At 45.7% G+C, this 23,981-nt stretch overlaps 1 protein-coding gene across 2 annotated transcripts in view; it reads right to left on the bottom strand.

Moving 5' to 3' along the window:
- The window catches only part of LOC116945092 (CUB and sushi domain-containing protein 1-like), a 630,678-nt gene that overhangs the window by 272,164 nt on the left and 334,533 nt on the right, over positions 1-23,981 (bottom strand). For both annotated transcript variants that reach the window (XM_032959197.2, XM_032959196.2), the window contains exons 16-18: positions 22,101-22,239; positions 9,001-9,188; positions 2,726-2,914 (exon numbers count right to left, since the gene is read on the bottom strand). In XM_032959197.2, the coding sequence (XP_032815088.2) occupies positions 2,726-2,914; positions 9,001-9,188; positions 22,101-22,239 (516 nt within the window). The remainder of the gene's footprint in view (positions 1-2,725; positions 2,915-9,000; positions 9,189-22,100; positions 22,240-23,981) is intronic.

Consider the following 23,981-nt stretch of genomic DNA (forward strand, 5'->3'; position numbering starts at 1 on the left):
ATGTGTGTACACATATCTCATATGCATGCATGTATGTGGGCATTAATTGTATGTGAGCATACACGTGTTTGTTTGCGTGTGCATGTATGTGCAGAGGCGGTAGTGTCGTGCACACTGCCCTTCTAACTCGGTGAGCCGAGATCAATTCCCGCATACGGCCAATACCAGTGACGATTATCTCTTGGTCGATTTAGCCTCAAATGAGTACCTGGTACGGTGTGTAAACATCACCGCTGGGGAAAAAAAGGCGACCGGGTGTGGTGCTGGCCACCCACCCCCCCCCTTCGTGTGCTGTACCGGCCTTCATAGACCCTCGCTATGAAGGCTATACGGAGAATCTTTATCTTTTGGCTATTATGTATGAAAACACTGGAGATTTCATTGCCAATTATTACTGCCGTGCAAAAAAAGACTAAACCAGCCATTAATGTCACATACGTCTCACTAATGGATGGGCGAGCAAATTCTGGAGTCATCGTTGTCTGGCCAAAGTGGTAAAATTGCTCAATGCTCAAAGCTGATGAAAGTGGACGCACATTTGTCACTTAAAATGTGTCATTTGTTTTTTTTTTACTTACGAGAGGCATTCATTTATGAGCAAAAGAAGCACACGTTAAATATAATGACCACGATCATGCGAGCAATTGAAAATAATAATAATAATACACTTTGAAGCGCATTTATATTACAATCATTCTAAACAATTCACAGCCGTTTCATTTGTACACCGATGTAACGATATTGTACCGCAGTTGTTATCTTACAAGAACTCCCTCACTTTATTAACAACGCGGTAACTTTTTGAAGCACCGCCATTGATTTATTTGAGGGTTTCATGCCCACAAGGGACTGTGGAATTACAAACCCATTTACGGATACCCTGAGGATGCATACGAAAGTCGGTTTACCCGCACGCTCACACAAGCAATGGGGAATGCTCATTGACATGGGTGGCTCGAAACCATTGGCGGAAATTCCACATTGCCCGTGCAGGGGCCAGTATCTCCATAACACAAGCACTCCTGGCGTCTCACGCACATGAACGTGTTCACTTTTTGGTGCCATTCTTTGACACAGCGTGGCACACTGCCACCTGCAAGAGTTCCGAATGGAAATATTGATTTTATTTTGATATTCTGGGCACCACGACGATATTATTTGATATGGGCGCCACGGTGGCGGGATGTTAAACTACTTCGGCTTGTATACAGGAGGTCGTGGATTCGACCCCTATTCCTGACCCCTTTGCATTTGGAATTTTGACGTCTCTCCCCGTGCTCCCTTGGATGTTTTCACCGGGTCTTCCGATTTTTCCGTCCACATTTAGAAACATGCGTTTCGAGCGGAAAAAGAGCTCTACAGCTCAGGGGGCCTTGCTTGGTTAAATAAAAATGGTAGTTTAGTTTATTCTTTTATTCACACAATCATAAGGCTGTAATCATGATGTTCGACGGACCATGGTCAATCCACTTCTGGATGAACGCCTCCCCCAAGCATAGCCCACGCCGCCACCATGTCTCACAATCCCACGATGCTGCAATCCACCCTTGCACCGGCACGCAAACCGATTTCATCGCTCCATCTCCTCGGTGGGCATTCCTATTGGATGTGTCCCAGCCCTTGGGGGTCACTCCCATTAGTATTCTTTGCCACCGTCCATCGTTCCTTCGAGCGACGTGTCCGACCCAAGACCGAGGCACTACTCCGAAGAGGTTGTATGATGCCAATGACCTGCGCATCCTTAAACATCCGCGTGTTCCTCTTTTTGGATTCCAAGCGCACATCTTTTTCCACGCCTCATTGCGAACGTTTAAGCTGTTGTCCGATATTTTTTTTATCGTTCAGAATAATATTATTTTGGTACATCAAAGCAAATAAATGCATGACAGAGAGATATTTTTGAACATCCGCATCATGCAAACGCAACAAGCGTTACATTGATTAATAATTTGTTCCTTTCGGGTTTTATCGCGTCAGTATAATGTGAAAAAAATGTAAGGACCCAAAGCAGGAAGTTCGTTCAAGTGAGAGCCGAGCTTTAGTTAACACTTGATGATGCCGGATATAATCTCCAGCGAAACGTTCTACATAAACGTATTAAGACCTTGGGTGCCTTTCAACATCCTGGTTTGCTGCTGATACACCAAATCAATTTGCATATTTCCCCACGTGACAACCTTATTCGACTGGCTGCCGGGTGGCGAAGCGTTATCGTTAAGAAATTGATATACGTACGTACACGACGATCGAACCCAGCACACAGAACTAATTACGAATCGCAACATTGGCGGCGAAAGCCAACCTACGTATCAGGTTTGGATTGTTGGCCAGCCTTAACTCCAAGACTTCCATTACTTTACATCAACAACATCTGTTTAATGTGGTATTTGTTTACACAGACCTGTTTCGATTGGACCACTTTATTTTTGTGAGCGCATGTTTATGCTTTTTTTGGTTTTGACGCGGTGTTTCGGGTGATAACTCATTATTTCGGATCCGCTTCTGCGGCCGTCTGTAACGCTCTTCCGATATTAGGAAGCCACTGGAGCTATGAACTTTAAAATCTAGAGTGACATTTAATTTCTCTAAAACTGCTTTTTGTGTTTAGTTTGTTGACTCCCGCCCCCCGCCCCCCCCCCCCCCCCCCCACGCGTACCTCCTATTAGCATGGTTATCGACGTGCGGTGGGAAAGAACTGTCAACATACACACACATCCCTGCTCACCTTCGCAGAGCGGCAACGGGTGGCTCCACTGGTTGTTCTCTTCACAGGTGAGGGGCTCCCCCTGGCTCAGCGTGTAGCCCGGCTCGCACGCGATCTCCACCGAGGCCCCCACCGAGAAGTTGTCGCCGTGACGTGAGCCGCTCACGGGAACTCCGGGGTCCGGGCACGAGTGGGAGTCCCAGGTCACACCTGCCGCAGAGGACAAAAAATTCCGCCCCCCCCCACACATGTAGCCTTATGAAGGCCGGTAGAGCACGAGGTGGATTGGCCGGCACAACAACAAACAACAACAACAACAACAGCCGCCACTGCCGCTCACCACTAAGTGGCGGTGACATCACCACAGCACTTGTGCCACCAGTGGCTTCCTAATATCGGCCACGGGAAGTGTGGAAGGCTTACTGGCAGGTCATGGGAAATACCCAGGTGTTATTAGTTGAGTGTCCAGCACACTCCGTCACTCACACATGCACGTGGGTGGACATAGACACCCCCCCAATACGATTTACTTCTCCAAATGCAACTGCAAATACCACAGGCTGAACAGACTGCTGGGGCGAGTGTTGTTAGTGAGCACCTATGAAGTCCGGCACGGCACACGAGGGGGTGGATGGCCAACACCACGCCCGACTGCCTTTGTCTCCCCAGTGGCGATCATTATACACCACACCAGGTACTAATTTGAGGCTGCGTCGACCTAGGGGATGCCCAGGACCGGTTCAGATATTCGCCATTGGTGTTGTTGGCCGTGAGCAGGAATCGAACCCGCGTCGCCGGGTTCGTAGCGCTGTGTGCTGACCGCTAAGATACCACTGCCACAGTCACAGGAACATCAGAAGCAGCAGCAACCAGCACCACCAGCTCCATCCCTCACCCACGCATGCGACTGCTGTTGCTGCTCCTTTAATGGTCATGCATAGGCTGAGTAAACATTTAACACGTAGGCTTTCGCGACCAATATTATTCATAATAAAGGTTTTTGGGTTAGATCGCGTTATTTATAAATGTGTCGTAACCCTCCACCACCCGACACGGCCAATCAGCAAAAAAAGTGTCACGTTGACAAAAGACAAAATAATTCACTACTTTAGCCCACCGGTGTGTTGAAGAGTGAATCCACAACATTTACAGTTTGAGTACGACATCCAGCATCATCGGGCAATTCGCCAGAATTACTGCTGAAGCCGATTGCTGTTGTTGTTGATCATGATGATGATACGGTTGATGTGGATACTGCTTGTTGTTGCTATTGCTGCTGCTGCTGCTGATTATTGATGATGCTGGATGTTTTATGTCGATTTTAAGGATCCTGCTCATGAATAATTGGCAAAACACAATGTCACGCAGTAAGATTCTTATATAGTCTGGACAAGATGTGAATGTGTTCTTTATGCAATGGACAAATGGACGGTAACATTATACATCAGCTCGTGCAGTTGTACACTTAGGACAGCCACCTCGGATACCGTTCATCCGGTCAGTGGTGGCTATCCATGTGGCCTGCACTCCAGCACTGTCGAAGCGATTCGCGTACATTTGTTGTGCTTTTTTCAAACTCAAGCAATACATATTCGAATAGGGTCACATTGGAATACGGAACCTCAGCTGAAATTTGTATTGCATTGGCATTGTCTCGAACCCCATCGAATGTAGCACGCGAGTTGCAAACAGGACATCCGGCCCCGAGACAAGAGCCGCTGTATCCTCCTTTGTTTTTTTACGAAAATGCTATGAAAATATTAATAATGGCGAAAGCGCACTTACATTAGATAGCTATCGGATTCCCATGCCAAAGGGAGCCCTGCAATGTACGCACAACGGCACGGCCTCTGTGCCCCGTGGCAATGCACTTTGGCGGGCAGCATTAAAAAACCCGAGCGGTTTTTTTTATTGGTACCAAGTCATCTGCCACCAGATGCCCGAAAATGACGAGATCATTTGCACGGGATGCAAATGAACACGTGCGGGTGTTTTTAATGAGCATGCTTTGAACGAGTAGATTTTTTGAAAAATATATATTAAGAGGCATTCACTGTGTCCCTCTCAATAAAGAATTGTCCAACCGTTAAAAGCAGCAACCAAAAAGAGACATTCACTCACGTGATCGGTGCAGCATGCACGGTATACCATAGAGATGAGCGGTAGTGCAGCACAACGGCGGGGTGGTGAGCGTGCCGCACTACGAAGCTGGCTCCCTGTCTTCAATTTTGCGGCCATGGCTAAAATCAATGGTGAGCAATATCCTTCTCCATCGCCTAATCGGCACTGGCCAATTGTAGTGAAGTGTGGTCAAACAATGCCCATTGGGTGGGCCTTCATCCAGCAGTGGATTAAATGGATGTTAATTATTATCTGTATTTATATGTACACCACTATTTGCTATACTTGGAATTTTATATTTGTATTTAAAACAGGTCAAATCACAATCGGGGATCACCTCGCAACATCATCCTTGCGGGGTCAATTAAATTGGTACCACTTTTATTGTCTCCTGTGAATAAAATGGCTTTTCACACCATTTAAAGCTCATTTGAACAAATATGCACTTTGAATTGACTCATTTTCGTTGTTATTTTTTTTAAGTCAGACTTCTTAAACAAAAAAATGAAATTCTTTACGGTTAAAAAAACATAATTAAGAATTTAAGTGGCATTCCAACTGAAAAATTATTTCAGATTTTGTCTCTCGAATGCTTGGTGTGGATGCTCCATTATCCGGAGGTGTTATTAACTCGAGCAATGTGTTTTTTGGGATGGGAAAATGTGAGTTAAAATAAAAATATATGCGAGAGACTGAAGAGGATTTCCTTTTAACTCTTCCAGCTAAGAAAACTCATCCATTTTCAAACGCACATTTTTATTCAGTTGAAGGTCTAAAATCAATCAACTATTAAGATTAGGAGGTGTTTATAAGTTGCTCAGACATCAGAGGAACTGAAACAAGGGTTCGAATCCAGATAACCAAGTGTGATTCGACCTGATTCACAAGTGTCGCTCAGTACAAGTCAACAACAACAAGCCTCATTCACCAGTAAGTGGTGATGACGTTGCGATGGCGCTTGTGCCACACTAGGTGCATTGTGAGGCCACGTGAAGTGCCGAAGGCCCACTGGCAAAAGGTATTATGTTGAACATCTTTTGCACCGTGTGTAGCCAACCGTGCTAATCGGATGTCACGGAACAGACCCAGGTGCTATGGGTTGGCTGACTAACATGACTGGAAAAGGCACCAACTGTGCTCCCCACTGTGCCAACTGTATTCATTTTATCCGCCCGGCACTCCACTCGCTGTTGTGAGCATCGCTCCTATGCCATCTGTTGTTGTTGGAGGGTGACTGCCTCCAACTCCCGCAGCAGCTTCCTTCACGCACGAACCTCCTCCACAGAGGCCAATCTTGACACTGCTGCTACCAGTCATCGGCAAAGTCCAATATTTCAAAGATCTGTGAGTTCTTCACACAATTCAGCCTGGTTAAACCCAGAATGGATCTTAGATAGGCTAGCCTGAATGTTGCAAACCGGCACAAAATGTTCCTTTATAAAGTGCTCCACGTCTCACAAGCATAGAGATGGGGGAGCATAACTGTGGCCGAGAAGATCCAGAGCTTTGCACGGTCGCCTGGATCGTATCCTAGCGGGCTGACCGCTACAAAACAATGACACAGATCCCCCATATAGCCTGAACAGACTTTTGGGGCAATTGTTGTTAGTGAGCACCTATGAAGGCCGGCATGGCACACGCGGGGGTGGGTGGCCAGCACCATGCCCGGCCGCCTTTGTCTGCCAAGTAGCGATGTTTACACAACCGCACCAAGTACTCATTTGAGGCTGAGTAGACCTAGGGGAAGCCCATGACTGGTTCAGATAATCGTCACTGGCGTTGGCCGCGAGCGGGAATTGAACTCAGGTCGCCGGGTTCGTAGTGCAGCGCGCTAACAGCTACACTACCGCTCCCCATATAATACATATATATCAATTTGTTTTTGAGGTTAATTTAGCTGAATACCAGCTGTGAGCATTTTCAAAAGGGCCATTTAAAGCATTTTTCATAAGTTCTGTGAGGAAAAAAATAAATATAAAAACTGCATAAATTCTCTGACACGCAATGTGCAACGCTGTGCACGATTTCCCATAATGAATGCTCCATCTCATAACAGTATACCTGCAGCGCACAATTGGAATGCATTCAGAGGGAAAAAAGGCCAATATATATAATCCTTAAATCGCTTAAGTCATGTAACCTGTTGATGGCGTTTTTTTTTTCGTTGCTTCGACTGAGAACATATTTGTCAATATTTGACGATTATCTATGCAAGCAGGAGCTCCTGCGGCTATGACGAAAATTCGTGGATTTGATCAGGGACGTGCGGTCAGGGGAGGCAGGAGAGGCAGGGCCTCACCTGTCATGCACCAATGAAAATGATACAATATTTAGATTTTTCCACTGATATATGTGTTATTAATGCAATTTCTGTATGATTCCAATCGGTTTTTATAGTCAAAATATGTACAGAGAGATAGTAACAGGCACGCGCCTATTGCCCGCGCTCCATCCAGCTACTGAGGGGTTGCGCAATCAGAGGGGAGGCTGAGCTCGTCGCTGCCTCACCTCTCGTCTCTCCCTGCAATTGCAGCGGAGCTCGGCAGATTTGGCGATTTTGACTCTAAAAATGATTGGAATCGTACAGAAACGACATTTATATCACGGATCAGTGGAAAAATCTAAATATTTGTATTCTTTTATATATTTTTTTTTACTCTTCGTAACAGATATTTTTATTGGAGTATGACAGGTGGGTCTCTGCCTCCCCTGTCTCCCCTGGCCGCACGTCCCTGGATTTGATGTACTCTGGATAATTATCAGAGTAATCGTGTAGGATTGAATTATTAAATACATCCGAGTGGTATTGGTTTAACTACAACGATATCAGTAAAATACTGTGGCGAGGAGACGTTAAAATACATATAAAAGATATGTAAAACTGCGTCCATATATTTGTTCATAAGTAGCAGCTAAGCTCTGAATATTTAATGAGCAGCATGTGACTTAAATGTAACAGTGTTTCAAGACATAACGTGTGTTAAAAACCACTCCAACAAGGAATAATTAACATGTTAATGGGAATAAGTTGCGCGTAAAATAATTCCCGTTTACATTAATTCTCATTTGCATTATTTCCGGCTTTTTGCTTCTTCACAGATATCACGCTGAGTCTCTCCGCTGCAATCCACCAATGTGACTATTGACATCTCCCACTTCAGATCCTTCCGTACGGTTATTCTATTATTATTCTATTAGTATTGTACATTGTACAATACGTCGTAGGCTAGCTTAACTGTGAGGCCTTGCAACTATTGTCATGGCACTAAGCAGCTCCACCTCGCCAAAAAAAACCTCACTGGCACGAATAGCATTTAACAAAAAAAAACTGACGTTTAAAATTCCAAACAGCAATGCGGTGCCTGGCTGGGTGGGTTCAGAGGTCATTGTGCTGGGCTGGCACTGCTGAGATCCTAAGTTCGTATCCAGGCAGCCACCTGCGATTAAACTGCCTTCTCTTAAGTTCAAGACGTATTATGACTTCTCAAATCTCATTTATATTTATAGAGCACCTTCGCTCAAGGCGCTGGGCATAGCTTACAAAACGGTGACCGAATGGAATGATGCAGATAGCACAAAACATACATACGGGGATTGAGATATTAGTAACAGCGATAGAGGGGTACCTTAGGGATCATGGAAGGGGTAGGCGGGGGATTGGAAGGAGTGGAGGGGTGAGGGAAGAGGAAGAGAATAGCTCAGGGAGAAGACGTGAGGCTTTAAGACAGGAACGGAAGGAGGTTAAGGAGTGGGACTGCTTAATGTACAAGGGTAGTGTAGCGAATTGATTATGTCCATCGTACAACTACTATTTTTATTTTACCAGGTAAGGCCCACTGAGCCATTAGCTTCTTTTTTCAGAAGCAACCTGGTCACAAATGATAGTTCAACGAAGTAGCTTATCATGTGGAAATTTACAGGAGCCAAATATTATCAACGCACGTTTATAAATGTGGGGGGGGGGAAACCGGAGAACTCGGAGAAAAATCGACTCGACCACCGGGAGAACGTGCAAACTCCAAAAACACAATATGCATCTGGGTCGGAATGTAACCCAATGAAGTGGCTTGCCGCGTGGGAAATCTACAGCACCTCACAAACGGGCTATTTTTTTTTTATTGCGAGCGACGTTTTGTGGGAGAGCGAGGTGGTGCGAGCAACCCAGAGGGACTCACGCTCGTAGCGGAGCTGGAAGCCCACATTGGAGTGGCTGCCGTCGGTGGTGAACAGCAGGTAGAGGTAGTTGGCACTGCTGACCACGAACGGCGGCACCTGGGTGCCATGGAACACGCCGAGCAGCGGCGCCACCGCCGACACGCCGTCGTGCACCGCCAGCATGTCGTAGTTGAGCTCCGTCTGGAACCTGATCCGCCATCGCCACCCCCACCACCACAGGCAACGGGGAAGACGATCGCGTTAACGGAATGAGCCAATTGTAACAAACAAACAAAACACGATATATTCTTGGTTCTTTCGGTAAAGTCACGTAGAAGGGAAACAATAAAATAAAATAAAAATCTAAAACAATATTGTTATTTTATTGTTTCCCTTCTACGTGACTTTACCGAAAGAATCAAGAATATGAATTTCTGCAGTCACGAAAGCTTTAAATCAAAACAAAACACTATCGCGAGCAGTTAAGGTCTCAAGAGGTTGCCGCCGCCATTGTTTGTTGATGCCATCAAACGTCACCATCACCTCCTCCCTTTGGCCAAACCCTGTAACTGTTGCACAGCTGATACCTACCTAATCTTCATGATATGTTGTTACAGTCTCGTTACCATTTACTGGACCTGGCTTCCAAGCCATCTCCTTGTTGTGGGGTCAGCTCCCAAACAGATCTAGGAGCATCCAAACTCCTAGATCTGTTCTCAGTCTCACAATCACATTGTGGCTTTGAGGTATTCCCCGCGTACACAGGTGACAACCACACCCCCTTGGTCAGCTCTCGTGGTGCATAGCTGCCACCATCTGGTTTCACGTCTTTCCCTTTCATTGCGAGCCTCCCCGTGCCTTAATATTTGCCTCAGCAGGCTTTGCTCTTCTCTATCCTGCACACATGTCCTGCTCACCACGATATTGCCTTCGTGTTTATAAATACAATGCTCTCCCATCGTGGTCTAGTACGATTTTCCAAATTGTTTACCCAATTCTGCCATTCATTTTTTTTGTCTCCCCCAATACAGGTGCACTCAAAGAAGAGACAAGGACCAGTAACCGCTGGATACACACTTCAATATTAGTCTTGGTAACCTGCCCTTCTCCACCCTGTCATGTGCCATTCCAAACGTCTAGCTTTAATGATGAAGGGACCATTTCCGGCCTTGCGGTCGGCAGCACAACGTCTCACCACCGCTGCCGTACTTCTACCAAATCATGCACTGGTAATTATTTTCCTATTTTTACGAAATCTCGTTTTCATCAAACACAACCACCAGGCAACCTCATGGAGGAAGATCCGACCCACCACCTTGTCTTGAACCTGCCGTATGTGGCCCACAGACCCACAACAAAACGGACTGGAACTCCCCGCAAGAACCTTTTCTTCTGGGCAGCAAAGTGTCGAGAGAGTGCTATTCTCAAAACTCCCCACGCTGGAGGCCTCTGAACAAGATTTACAGAGGAAAACGGATGCGTGCATCAATACCGCGGACGCTGCCTAGCTCGAGTTAGAGATGGATAAGGCCCCTCCCGGTCGAGCGATACCTCCCACTGCAGGGACCTGGGGATCCGTCCGTGCCCGTAACTTCACGCGCCGAGCACCAGCCACCCCGTGCACCGACCGCTCGGCTGACCGTTAGTGGCGATAAATCTACAGTCTGGCTGCTCGCGTTTGGCTTTCTCCGGCACGGCTGTATAATGTCTGTGCTGCCCACAATGCGTATGCTGTCATCGACGGTGTCCACGAAGAGCACAGAGAAAACAAACCCGTCACGGACTGTCCTTGGCGTCAAGCGAGGCCACATGGCTTCGCCTGATGCCAAGGGCCTAACTCACTGTCAGAGGTTCTGAAGTTAAACACTGGCCTGGGCTCAACTCAGTTCAACTAATTTCTCATCGATAACAACAACAAAATACCACTTTGTGATTCTAGATTTGTGGTACATCATAAAACGTTCGTGCAATGGAGATACTGACCCCTGCCATATAATCATAAAATAAATTTTAGTTTACAAGGTAAGGCCCACTGAGCTATACAGATGTGTTTCAGAAACAATCCAGCCACAAATGATAGCGCAACGAAGTGGCTTGTCACGTGTAAGTTTATAGCAGCAGCCAAACGCTCTAAACGCATGTTTTTAAATGCATGTTCTCCACAAGGAGAACATGCAAACTCCAAAGATACAGGCTTCAGGATCGGGATTGAACTCCCCACCACCTGCATACCAGGCGAGGTAGTTAACATCTCGTCACCAATATATGACTTTAGCATTTCCACAGCACTTTTCTTCCTGACAATGGAGATGACAACACAATATTAACTTTAGTACGATGACAATATGACGAAGGCCTCCCCACACCGTAGCCAATCCGGTACATGAACTGGGGGGCCCAGGGATCGGTTCAGGACGTCAGACACGACTGATGTTAACCATGGCCAGGAATCGAACTTATTTCGTCGGCTTCAGAGTGCTCCCTCCTCCGGTGCTGTTCGCGAGCACCTATTAAGGTCGGCGTGCCGCACAAGTGGGAGCATGAACAATGTCACGAATGCCCAGCTGACGTTATTTCCCCACTGTTGGCGTTGACCGTACGCTCCAGCAGGGAAACACTTTCAGGCCGAGTCAAGCTGAGGGATGATTCAGAGGAGACCGTCACCGTTTGGCGTTACCAATAATTTAGCACGGGTTGTTTTGGGGCCAGGGTAAAGTGTGCTCATCACCGCGAAAATACACGGTTTAAAAAGAGTACGTCCAAGCGTGTCTTCATGTACACGGCACGTAGCCACACATACATGCTAGATATATACCCGCGTGTATGTGTGTGTATATGACATGCTGCTCACATTGGGGCAGCGGTAGTGTTGTGGTGAGTGCACTGCGCTACAAACGTGGCAACTCAAGTTCGATTCCTGCTTACGACCAATAACAGTTGGGGAATTGATGAACCTAACCTGAGCCTACCCGAAGTCAACTCATCCAAAGGCAGCTGGGCGTAGTGCTGGCCATCCACTTTCATTGGTGCTCGCTAACAGCACTTGCGCCAACAGTCTGTTCAATGCCACATGGGGGAAACTTGTCTTTGTGTGCTGTACGCACTGAACATTAAATTGAATCACAACGGGTGGCACTGATGAAAACGTAGTGGATGCTGTCCATACGTCTCCCCTGTGCATTACGAAGAGCGGCGATAGACAGCCGAGTGATATTTAACTTCTACTGCAAATAGCAGATGGATCACATTCACTGGCCTGATATGAAGTGGTTTGAGTAAAATAACTTGAAGGTATCGACCAGCAAGTGACTTCAAACATCAGGTGACGCTGACATTTTTTTTGCAATACTACCTAATAGCGCCAATAGCCACACACTGTCCATGCAGTGAGTGCAGTCGGGCTTGGTGGCCACCCACCTTAATAGGCGCTCCCTAACGGCACTTGTCCCGGCAGTCTGTTAAGGCTATACAGGGAATCTCTGTCTTTGTGTCTCTGTGTATATGTACAGCCTTTTTTGTCAATGCACTGTCGGATGATTGGCTTCTCCACACCATGCAGGTCGCAGAAGCTACTTAACCGTGTTAAATAACCTGCATGTTGTAGCAGGTGGTAAGCATAGACGTGGGGTGGCACAGTCCAGTGCAATTTCATCTGCTGCCCATGATGTAGCCACAGAGCGTCTGATGACATCTCTCTTATGCGTGGTGGTCACCCAACCAAGCACTATACAGGCTCTAATCTGCTGAGATTGATGGAGTCACAGACATTAGAGCAATACAAGATTATTGCAATGGCATGAGACGCAGATACCGAGGCTGACATGGGAATATTACATTTCCACATTGAGCTTGTGGTGGAAACTCCCGTTTCCGTACGCAGGTGACCCATCTCTTCCTGCAGGGTGGCACTCGAACACATCCCATACATAATGATATCAACCCCGGAATATGGACGGGCTGGCTGGGTAGTTCCTCGGCTGGGAACGTGTAGCCTTTGCGATGCTAGGTTGAGTGTTGCAACCACATCATCAAAGCGGACTGACATTATAACATCTACATGCCCAATGATACAGTGAAGCTCCGCTTATCTGTGTTGACGCGGTACCCAGTCATGTGTGTAAATAACTCCAGATATATTCGGAGTTATCTGTTGATAAACAATGGAAAAACTGGGTCAATTTGCCATCACCTCCTGGTGTGGAGTTGGGACCTGTCCAGGGTTTTGACCGGTATTTCTGCATTGAACTTTGTAAGGGTAATCTGCACACTTTTGATACTTAACCTTGGTTGACTGAAAAATGTGTCGGTTTTTGTTTCACTGTGCAAGAGGTGCCAACCCTATCCTGGTGGGCGCTCTTTTCTGTAAAAAGCTACGGATAATTGCATGAATGTAATGCATTGGGTGACTTTTCGATTTAAAGCTTTCGTGACTGCAAGGATTCATCTTCTTTGGTTCTTTCGGTAAGTCACGTAGAGCGTGGCTTTTTCACTCCAGCGCTGTCCTACCAGAGAGTCTCGTCCCTTCACCTGATGAAGGCCGCTTGTGTTGTGGCCGAAACGTCGTGAGAATATTATTGTGTTATTTTATTTTATCAATTTCTTATTTTATTCTCATTCTACGTGACTTTACCGAAAGAACCAAAGAAGATGCACCAAATCTAGTTTGAACCGCCTCTTCGGGGAGGTATGAAATCTGTGTCTTTGTGTTCTCTGCTGGTGTATCTGCCTGTTATCTGAGCAATTGTGCAGATATTCGGAAGAATATATGAGTTTGGATAATAAGAGAAGTAGGTAAGGGGGCCACATATGACAGGCGACTTCACATTACATTTTCAGTCCCTATAATACCACATGTATGTAAATTTAAAACTATGGCCATATAAAAACGGTATGATGTTTTTTTTTCGAAAACAGCGCCCCTAGTATTTCTCATCTTCGACTTGTGGCAAGTCCTGTACCCTTCATAGACACATCAATAGTTATGTGCGCTTGTGGAAGCTTAATCCATGCAAATGCCCGCTTTTAATAAAACGTACACAGCGTCAAATTACTCGGCGCTCGTAAAATCATAAACATGCAATTAATAATTCAGCTGTTGCATTACCGGGAGGTGGAGATTCTGTACAGACACAAATAAATGTGGTAGCGTGAAATTGCCAACATTGAATGGCTGCGTCAACAGCACTTTTCACCGAGCAGCCTCAACCATAGCGTCCTTTGCAATTTTTTGTCGTGCCAATTGCATCCCAATTGGGCTACGGTGTCACGTCATGCTATACAAAATACATTTTGAACACGAGAGACAAGCAGCGGACCAATTACGAGCCCAGGAACGGCCCTCTCTAGTGACGTCACTCAACTATCTAGAGCAAGTCACGCCAATAGTCCTCTCTCACGCATTGAACAAAAAAAGGGGGTGGCACAAGTTGTAAAATGCCCTGCAAAAAACAAAACCTGTTGATCACGTGGGCTACACGACTGATACGCGTTTCGTCTCTCGCACACCGCAATACGGCGACGTGAGCGACAAAAGCGACGCTTTGTTTTGACCGGCTGAGGCCATCAACTCGCGACGCTTGACAACGCCGACCTTGAGCACTTTAGTGGAGATCACAAATGGGGGGGGGGGGGGGGGAGAGTTAACTCAGGGGGATGTCAGTTTAACACGTAGGCTTTCGCGACCAATATTATTCATAATAAAGGTTTTTGGGTTAGATCGCGTTTATTTATAAATGTGTCGTGACCCTCCACCACCCGACACGGCCAATCAGCAAAAAAGTGTCACGTTGACAAAAGACAAATAATTCACTACTTTAGCCCACCGGTGTGTTGAAGAGTGAATCCACATTTACAGTTTATTATTAAATAATACACATTACATTTTGATTTAAAGAATTACTAATCTACAACTCATTACTAATCATAACCAATGACTGATTACTAATCGATTATATAATTACAATACCCCCCCCTCCGCCTCTAATCACTGCACCTGATATGAGTTAAGTGATGACGTCACCCTGCTGCTCTATATAAAACCGGGAGCAAGCGAGGGCTTTACCATTCTGGCGAATTGCCCGATGATGCTGGATGTATTTACCAGCGAAACGTCGTACTCAAACTGTAAATGTTGTGGATTCACTCTTCAACACACCGGTGGGCTAAAGTAGTGAATTATTTGTCTTTTGTCAACGTGACACTTTTTTTTTTGCTGATTGGCCGTGTCGGGTGGTGGAGGGTTACGACACATTTATAAATAAACGCGATCTAACCCAAAAACCTTTATTATGAATAATATTGGTCGCGAAAGCCTACGTGTTAAACTCTACAACTCATTACTAATCATAACCAATGACTGATTACTAATCGATTATATAATTACAATACCCCTCCGCCTCTAATCACTACACCTGATATGAGTTAAGTGATGACGTCACCCTGCTGCTCTATATAAAACCGGGAGCAAGCGAGGGATTTACCATTCTAGCGAATTGCCCGATGATGCTGGATGTATTTACCAGCGAAACGTCGTACTCAAACTGTAAATGTGGATTAACTCTTCAACACACCGGTGGGCTAAAGTAGTGAATTATTTGTCTTTTGTCAACGTGACACTTTTTTTTTTGCTGATTGGCCGTGTCGGGTGGTGGAGGGTTACGACACATTTATAAATAAACGCGATCTAACCCAAAAACCTTTATTATGAATCAGGGGGATGTATCGGTGCCAGTTTGGCAATGCCATGGATTGTAGCTGACTGAACGAACCGGGCCATTTCATCACGACCCGCTCTTCTGGAGCATTCTGCTTGAGATCGCTTGCAGGGTTTTTGAGGGAATAATTGCAGTCTCTCCTGAAAATGAGTCTTTTAAACTCAAATGTGACTTTCCCGAGTAAATAAAGATGTATTATTATTATGAATACGATATCATAATACGATCTCATAAATATTTACCACTCGTCAATGGTAAATATTTATGAACGTGCATTACAAACATTGCCTTTCAATTATGTATTAACATTTTGCAATCCAGTGTTCATCTAAGCTCATATCAATAGACACTTGGCTCGATAATCGCAATAATTAATCATCCATAAATACACGCCTGTCAACATAATGCAATGTTAATTCATCATTGTCAAGTTATACAGCATGGTGGTGACACGGCCTAACTGTTGCGTATTCGCCCATCTGTAGCAGAGGTTTGTGGTTCGAAATCTAGCGGCCCCCCCCTGTTTAATACTGCATATCTTGTATAGATTTATATAGTTCCTTATTTTGAGGGGCTTTACACCAACTATAAAAGTCTGCATAAGATGATAGTGGTTTAGATAAAGAGTGGGGTTATTGAAAGTGGTGGCGTAGGTATGGTGATAGGAGAGTAGGTGAGAGTGGTTAACGAGAGTTAGCAATAGGGGTAGTGGTAGGGGTAGTGATAGGGGTTGGGGTAGGGATAGGGGTTAGGGTAGGGGTCGTGATAGCGGTTGGGGTAGTGGTAGGGGTAGTGATAGGGGTTGGGGTAGGGATAGGGGTTAGGGTAGGGGTCGTGATAGCGGTTGGGGTAGTGGTAGGGGTAGTGATAGGGGTAGGGATAGGGGTTAGGGTAGGGGTCGTGATAGCGGTTGGGGTAGTGGTAGGGGTAGTGATAGGGGTTGGGGTAGGGATAGGGGTTAGGGTAGGGGTCGTGATAGCGGTTGGGGTAGTGGTAGGGGTAGTGATAGGGGTTGGGGTAGCGGTAGGGGTAGTGATAGGGGTTGGGGTAGCGGTAGGGGTAGTGATAGGGGTAGTGGTAGTGATAGGGGTTGGGGTAGCGGTAGGGGTAGTGATAGGGGTTGGGGTAGTGGTCGGAGTAGTGATAGGGGTAGTGGTAGGGGTAGTGATAGGAGTTGGGGTAGTGGTAGGGGTAGTGATAGGGGTAGTGGTAGTGATAGGGGTTGGGGTAGTGATAGGGGTTGAGGTAGTGGTAGTGATAGGGGTAATGGTAGGGGTAGTGATAGGAGTAGTGGTAGGGGTAGTAATAGGGGTAGTGGTAGTGATAGGGGTTGGGGTAGTGGTAGGGGTAGTGATAGGGGTAGTGGTAGGGGTAGTGATAGGAGTTGGGGTAGTGGTAGGGGTAGTGATAGGGGTTGGGGTAGTGATAGGGGTTGAGGTAGTGATAGGGGTAGTGGTAGGGGTAGTGATAGGGGTAGTGGTAGGGGTAGTGATAGGGGTAGTGGTAGGGGTAGTGATAGGGGTAGTGGTAGGGGTAGTGATAGGGGTTGGGGCAGTGATAGGGGTTGAGGTAGGGGTAGTGATAGGGGTAGTGGTAGTGACAGGGGTTGGGGTAGTGGTAGGGGTAATGGTAGGGGTAGTGATAGGGGTAGGGAGAAGGAAGATAAGGTGGGGCAAGACCGTGGAGGGATTTATCGACTATGGTGAGCAATGCGACAGTCGACAGGGAGCCAGTGTAGTTGGGAAAGTAAAGCAGCAGTGGATTGTGGATTTCCACCTATCAAACCCTGTTAAATGTGGACGATAAAAGGAACAACACATCGGCAAAGTGACGTTTCTACTGTTTCTACTGTCCATGGGAAAATCCGACTTACGACGGGTTTCCAGGAAAGCATTGGGTCGATATAAAAAAAAAATCGTTTGCTTTTCGACATTCTGCTTTGCAGAAAAAACAAATCAATTGGCATATTTGTCCCACTTGACAACTTGATTTGATTGAATCTGCCGGATGGCGGAGGGTTATAGTTAACAATTGGCATGATACCTGCACGATCGAAGCACAAAAAAAAGTAATTACGAATCACAATATTGCTCGTGAAATTATACTTACACAAGCAAAAATGGCAAATGTTTGTTTTCAGATTATTGCAGTTATTGGCTACAACAACATTCTCAAATATGTATTTGCCAAATAAAAATGTTTTACACCTCCTAAAAAGCACCAGATTTTTTACAGCGATGGGGTTTCCGTGTTGTGTTGTGGAAGCGGGCAGCGTCCGTTTACGCTACGGCTGCCTTTTGCCTTACACGGGCGTTGCGTTCTTGAAAAAACTGACGCACAGCTCAAAATCGCGTAAAAGGAAACATTTTCCCCCGGCAAGAAATTAAGGAAATGGTTGGGGTTAGGGACGGCACGCTATCGAACCTCACTCTTACGTCTACATATTTTCACCGGGTACAGTGACATACACTTACGATATGACCGTGCATCTGTTAAAGATAGCGGCAGCCTATTTGAAGAAAGAATAATGAAGTCAAACAAAAATACGTTTTAACACGTGGAGAGTTTGCACGCGAGGAAGGAGACGCCGACTTATGCTCTTATGCTGCCCGCGCTTTGTGGTGGTTGTTGTCAGCACTGCTGCTGCATCTCAGACAGCACCGCTACTGAACTTTTCTACCAGACTAACAATGAGCTCGCAGCGCATTCCATACACCGTGGCCCAAAACGCACTGGAGGAGCCCGTTATTTCAATAATAGTGCGCCCATGACAAAAAAAATTAAGTGCACATTGATCTAACGCACTATTGCGAAATCGCGTGACGTGAACACAAGGCGATTGTATGCAGCAATGGTATGGCAGAGTGCCGCGAACGCCTGTCAGGACACCCTCACTGAGTCACACGAGACTCGGTGAGGCTTTCCCGGGTAAACAAAGGATTTTAATAATCATCCCCGAATAAACGTAACAAAAATCAACATTCAAATTATTTTCGCCTTCAAACGGCTGCGCTCCACAATTAAAATTATCCAATTAAAATCACATTGACTCGTCGATCGAAAATAAATTATGTAATTTGTATGCGATAAATAATATACTGCACTCGATATTCCAAATGTATTTTAATTGTTATTTATTTTATTAACATAATTAAAAAAATAACTATTACATTATGCAAATCTAAAGTGTCCCTGCGAAAACAAACAATGGCCCCTCATCTGAACAAGGTAGCACTCAGCAATTGTAACAATTCCATATTGCCATGTTGGGACCCTGTCTGTCCAATGGATGTCAACTTTTGACCTCCCTTGAAGTGGCGGCGATTGAATGACCTTGAAAGGAAGTGGGCCTGAATTGACATAAATCGAGGTTTTAAAACCTGCAAATTCCGGGATTGTAAGTCAAGCTCTTTAACCGCAGCGCCATTCATATGCAGTCCTATCATTTGTTATCGTAGTAATAATAATTTCAACTTGTAACGCGGTGCCATCGCCACACAGTATTCAATCGCTTCTCAAGAAAAAGAGCAACTCAGGGGCCCGAAGAACCACAAACAGGAAAGGCACCGAGGTGGTGACCGATTCCAAATTTCCCCCCACAAGCTCTGCAGTCATCTAAATACGAAGACGTTATTGGCCTTTGAAATGAGTGTTCGCTGTAGTTTGAACGCGACTAAACTTTAGGAAAATGCCGAGCTGTACAACTCCAGTGGCAATTGTCAATATTTGCCAAAGAAAAACCCCTGCCAAATGACTATTCCCTAACCAATAGCTATCAAAAAAACAGCACAAAATGCCTTTCCAAGAACACATACGTTCCGTGGTCAGTCTTGCGTGCGAACAATTTTATTTCGTGTCGCGTCTTTTGCAGTTTCTTGCTTGCTCACTTTGTTTTATTGGCTCTCGTTTCCTTTTTCTCCGCTGAAGATGAGTACTGCAAATTCCACATCAAAGCGTTTGATTTATCACAGGTTCTCCCTTGCACAATAGATATTAGTTCACCTCAATGGGCTCTTACTAAACGTCCTTCATCACCATCGTCACCAGCTCACGTCAAACTCCCGTTGAATATTTTAATGGCAACAGCGCGTAATTGTAATCTGAGCCCAACAGCACAGCCGAACAAAATATGTTGCCGTTATTAATATTCATCAAGGAATAAAAAAAACACATTTAAACATTCATAAATGTCACGCATTATTTACGGACACATCCTAATACATTAACTCCAAACATCGCCATTACCGCATATTAAATCTAACATATGCAATGATATTCACGCTCGCGCACGCACGCACGCGCCTGGAAAAAACATAGGTGGACACACTCCAACCGACACAAAATAAATTATGTATATACATGCGGCTATCCATTGGGATGAGCACACGTACATCCGAACACACGCATGCATAAAAGACGAGGATTATCCAAGACTTTTGGATAACAGCCAGTGCTGCTATCGAGCACAGTGGCTCGTAAGGGAGTGGTGTGGCCACGGCAATGATCAGCTACCTCTGTCTGCCCAGGGGTGATCTTTACACTGACACACACACACACACCACGTGCCGTGTACCAATATATGCGAACTTCGCCCAGGGAAGGCTCAGGACAGGTTCAGACACGACTTGCCACTGCTATTATCCATGAGAGGGATTTTAACTCAGGTGGCCTAGTTTTTGCAATACACGAACCACTATTTCAACCCTTCCCCACCGCCCCTGCCAGACAAAAAAATCCCCGTATAGCATGAACAGACTGTGGCGGAAAATGCTGTCAGCGAGCACCTATGAAGGCCAGCACAGCACACGAGGGGATGGATAGCCAGCACTATGCCCGACCGCTTTTATCTCCCCAGTGGCGATGTTTACGTACCACACCAGGTACTCATTTGAGACTGAGTCGAGCTAGGAGAAGGTCCAGGACCGGTTCAGATAATCGTCACTGGTGTTGGTCGCGAGCGGGAATTGAACTCGGGTGGCCGGATTCGTAGCGCAGCGCGCTAACCGTGACACTACCACTACCCCCCCCCCCCCCCCTTGACGCGCACACACACACTCAGTCATGCAGTGTTGTCCACCTACAACCCAGTTTATTACCAGCAGAGTCGGTAGATTATGCATATCTTTTCATGGCAGACTCCAAACCTGCAAGGCTAATTCTAGGTGGCTATTAAAGGTGGCAGTAAATCACATGGAAAGTTTGCATTATAGTCTCATGTGCATATATATATGTTTCTCTGGACACTCTCGTTTATTTCACAGGCTAAATATACACACACATACATTAAATATACAGAAATATTAAAGCATGAGCCGAGCAAAACGCTTATGAAATAAATTTTGAGACAGTGTGATTTTATTAGGTAAATTGAGGAAAATTTAACATTATTTATCCGGTAATGTATTGCAGGTACATAAGGTTGGTTAAACGTGAACAGGTAAACCAGTACCTGTTTTCAGAATAGAATACTATAGTAGTGGTGTCGAAATTGGGGAAGCGGAAACATCGATTCCAGTGCAATGTTTAGGAACGACTCCTCTGATTAGCTCAATGCAAACATACAAACCGAACGGTGGCCTAAGTCACCACGTGGTAGGCCTGCCATGATTTATCAGTTAAAAGTCTAAGGTGCAGCCCTGCGATTGATTGCTTGCTCATGCCACCGATGGTGGAAGAGCTTCCACTTGGAGCTATAGTGGGCATTTGTTTTACTCTTCCACCCTGACCAGAAATCGTGGAAGAGCAATGCTTACGCATGTATGCACATTGAACTTCCTTCGCACCATACGAAGCCGATCGTGGTAATTGGAGGTGCGGGGGAAGGACAACAAACTAAACACAAAAAAGTAGCTATAAAGAAATGAGATTTCAATCTAGATTTAAAAGTGCATAGCTCCAGTGGCTTTTTCATTTCGGAGGGAAGAACGTCCCAGACGGCCGCAGAAGCGCATCTGAAAGTGCGCGATGCGGTGACCCACACTCTACACAGCCGCACGTGACCTGCTGATTGGCTGACACTGCTGAGTGGACTGAGGCAGCATGGAGGATTTAAGATACTCACCCCCATGGTCTCAACTTCCACCCAGGGGAGAGGGAATTGAACCGAGCGACCTCTGGATTGCAAGTGCAAGTGTGCTGAGCATTGCACCACTGTGTCGGTTCCCTTAATTTCTCAGTTGAAAAGGTAAACACGTTACGTTTTGTGAGCAGGCTTTTCTATATGTTCCACAAACCGGTAACCATATATCAAATGTTTTTTTTTTAACGGTTTTTTTCATTGCTACCGGCAATGCAAATTAAAAAAAAAAAAGTACATTATAAACGTATATGAAAACACGTGACAACAAGGCCAATCTTACAGCCATAACAATAGCACTAACAGGCAAATGAGTGCTCACGTAAATTACCTGTCAAACGTGACTTTGATTGAATTTCCACCGTTTGCTTCAATGATCCACTCGCAGCTCAGAGAATCCTTGTAGAGGCCCGGCCATCCAGGCGAGAATATGGTCCCAGTTTGAGCGGTGAGGTGACTTCCGCACGGGGCTGCCGGGGCATTCACATCCAATTCAGTCAGCCAATCAAAAGAACTTTGTTTCTATGCAAGCGCGCGAGCCGAGACACAAGCATACTGTTTCGTGTCTGAACCTCAGGGAGAGAAGAGCCCTGCCGTTCGTGCGCTAGGAAATGCATTAATTCAGTCCAGAAAAGCCACCGAAACAAAACTGCAAGGACAAGTTCAGGTCGAAAGTGACCTGCAATGCAAAAGAATACGTAAACAAACAACATGAGCTAATCGTATTAAACACATATATTTCATTGAAATAATTTATGTAAAATTTTACTTAAAACTTTCGTGACTGCATGCATTAATAATCTTGGTTCTTTCGGTAAAGTCACGTAGCAAATTAAGCTGTATCTGCGGCATCAGTTATATTGGGAAAACTAAACAACATGTCTCGGACCGTGTTCATGAACATAAGATACATCTGAAACATGGCAGGACCAATACTTCTCCCGTGGCTGATCATTACGTTAATGCGGCTGGCTCACGTGAAATTGATTTCTCTAAGACGATGGTACTTTGCAAGCTAACTGGCTATCAACAAAGATTCGTTCACGAAGCCATCCATATACAGGGTGTTTGAAAGAGATGGACCCAATTTCAAAGCAGTATATTTCACGATGGCTACATGTTACAATTACACAAAAGTTACAAACGCTTTAATGAGTTATTAAGTTTTATGAGCCATTTTATAAATGCTCTATGTGCCCTCCACCTGCTGTACGGACAACATCGAGACGCTAGTTAAATTAGTCCCAAACGCCTCTCAAAGTGTCTTCTTCCAGTGAAGTCGCCACTGCCGTGATTCTGTTTTTGAGGTCATCCAGATTAGTCGCTAATGGTGGCACAAAAACACCACGGTCTTTGACGTATCCTCACAAGAAAAAGTCGCAGGGTGTGATGTCTGGGGATCTTGGAGTCCCGTGCGACCTATCCAACGCTGAGGCAGTGTGTCATTTAGAAAACGTCGAACCTGCAGGTGCCAATGTGGCGGTGCTCCGTCTTGCTGAAAAATGAAGTCGTCGGAATCTTCATCAAATTGTGGAAAGAGCCATTTCTGCATTTCGAGATACGCTTGCCCGGTAATTGTGTATCCCTCGAAAAAGAAAGGGCCATAAACCTTTCTTTTTGAGAAACAGCACAAAACACGTTGACTTTCGGGGAATTACGCTCATGCTCTACCGTTTCGTGTGGATTCTCTAATCCCCATATGCGCACATTGTGACGGCAAACTTTACCGCTTAGTTGAAACGTTGCTTCATCACTAAAAAATCAAACGCGGTAAGAAGCTGTGGTCCTCCATGTTCTGTAATATCGCATCACAAAATTCCACACGCTTTCCTTTGTCACCTGCACGAAGAGCCTGTGCCATTTGCTACCGGTACGGCCTCGTGATTAAACGTCGCACTTAACACACGCCAGACAGTCGTACGAGGGATCGCAAGTTCTCGGCTGGCACGACGGGTGGACTTGCGCGGGCCACGCAGAAAACTCTCTTGAATTCTTCTCACGTTTTACTCTGAGGTGCGTGGTCGCCCTGTGCTCTTCCCCTTACATCAACAGCAGCCCGTTTCCTCAAATTGTCGGTGCCAACGACGAATGCTCTTTGACATTGGCGGATCAATGCCAAAACGCCGTTGAAACGCACGCTGCACTGCAATTACGGATTCAGTCTTGCTGAACTGCAGAACGCAAAACGCCCCTTGTGTTGCGGGGACGCCAT

The sequence above is a fragment of the Petromyzon marinus genome, chromosome 23 (genome assembly GCF_048934315.1).
Source record: "Petromyzon marinus isolate PM22_M1 ecotype Great Lakes invasive population chromosome 23, UKy_Petmar_22M1.pri1.0, whole genome shotgun sequence".
NCBI lineage: Eukaryota > Metazoa > Chordata > Hyperoartia > Petromyzontiformes > Petromyzontidae > Petromyzon > Petromyzon marinus.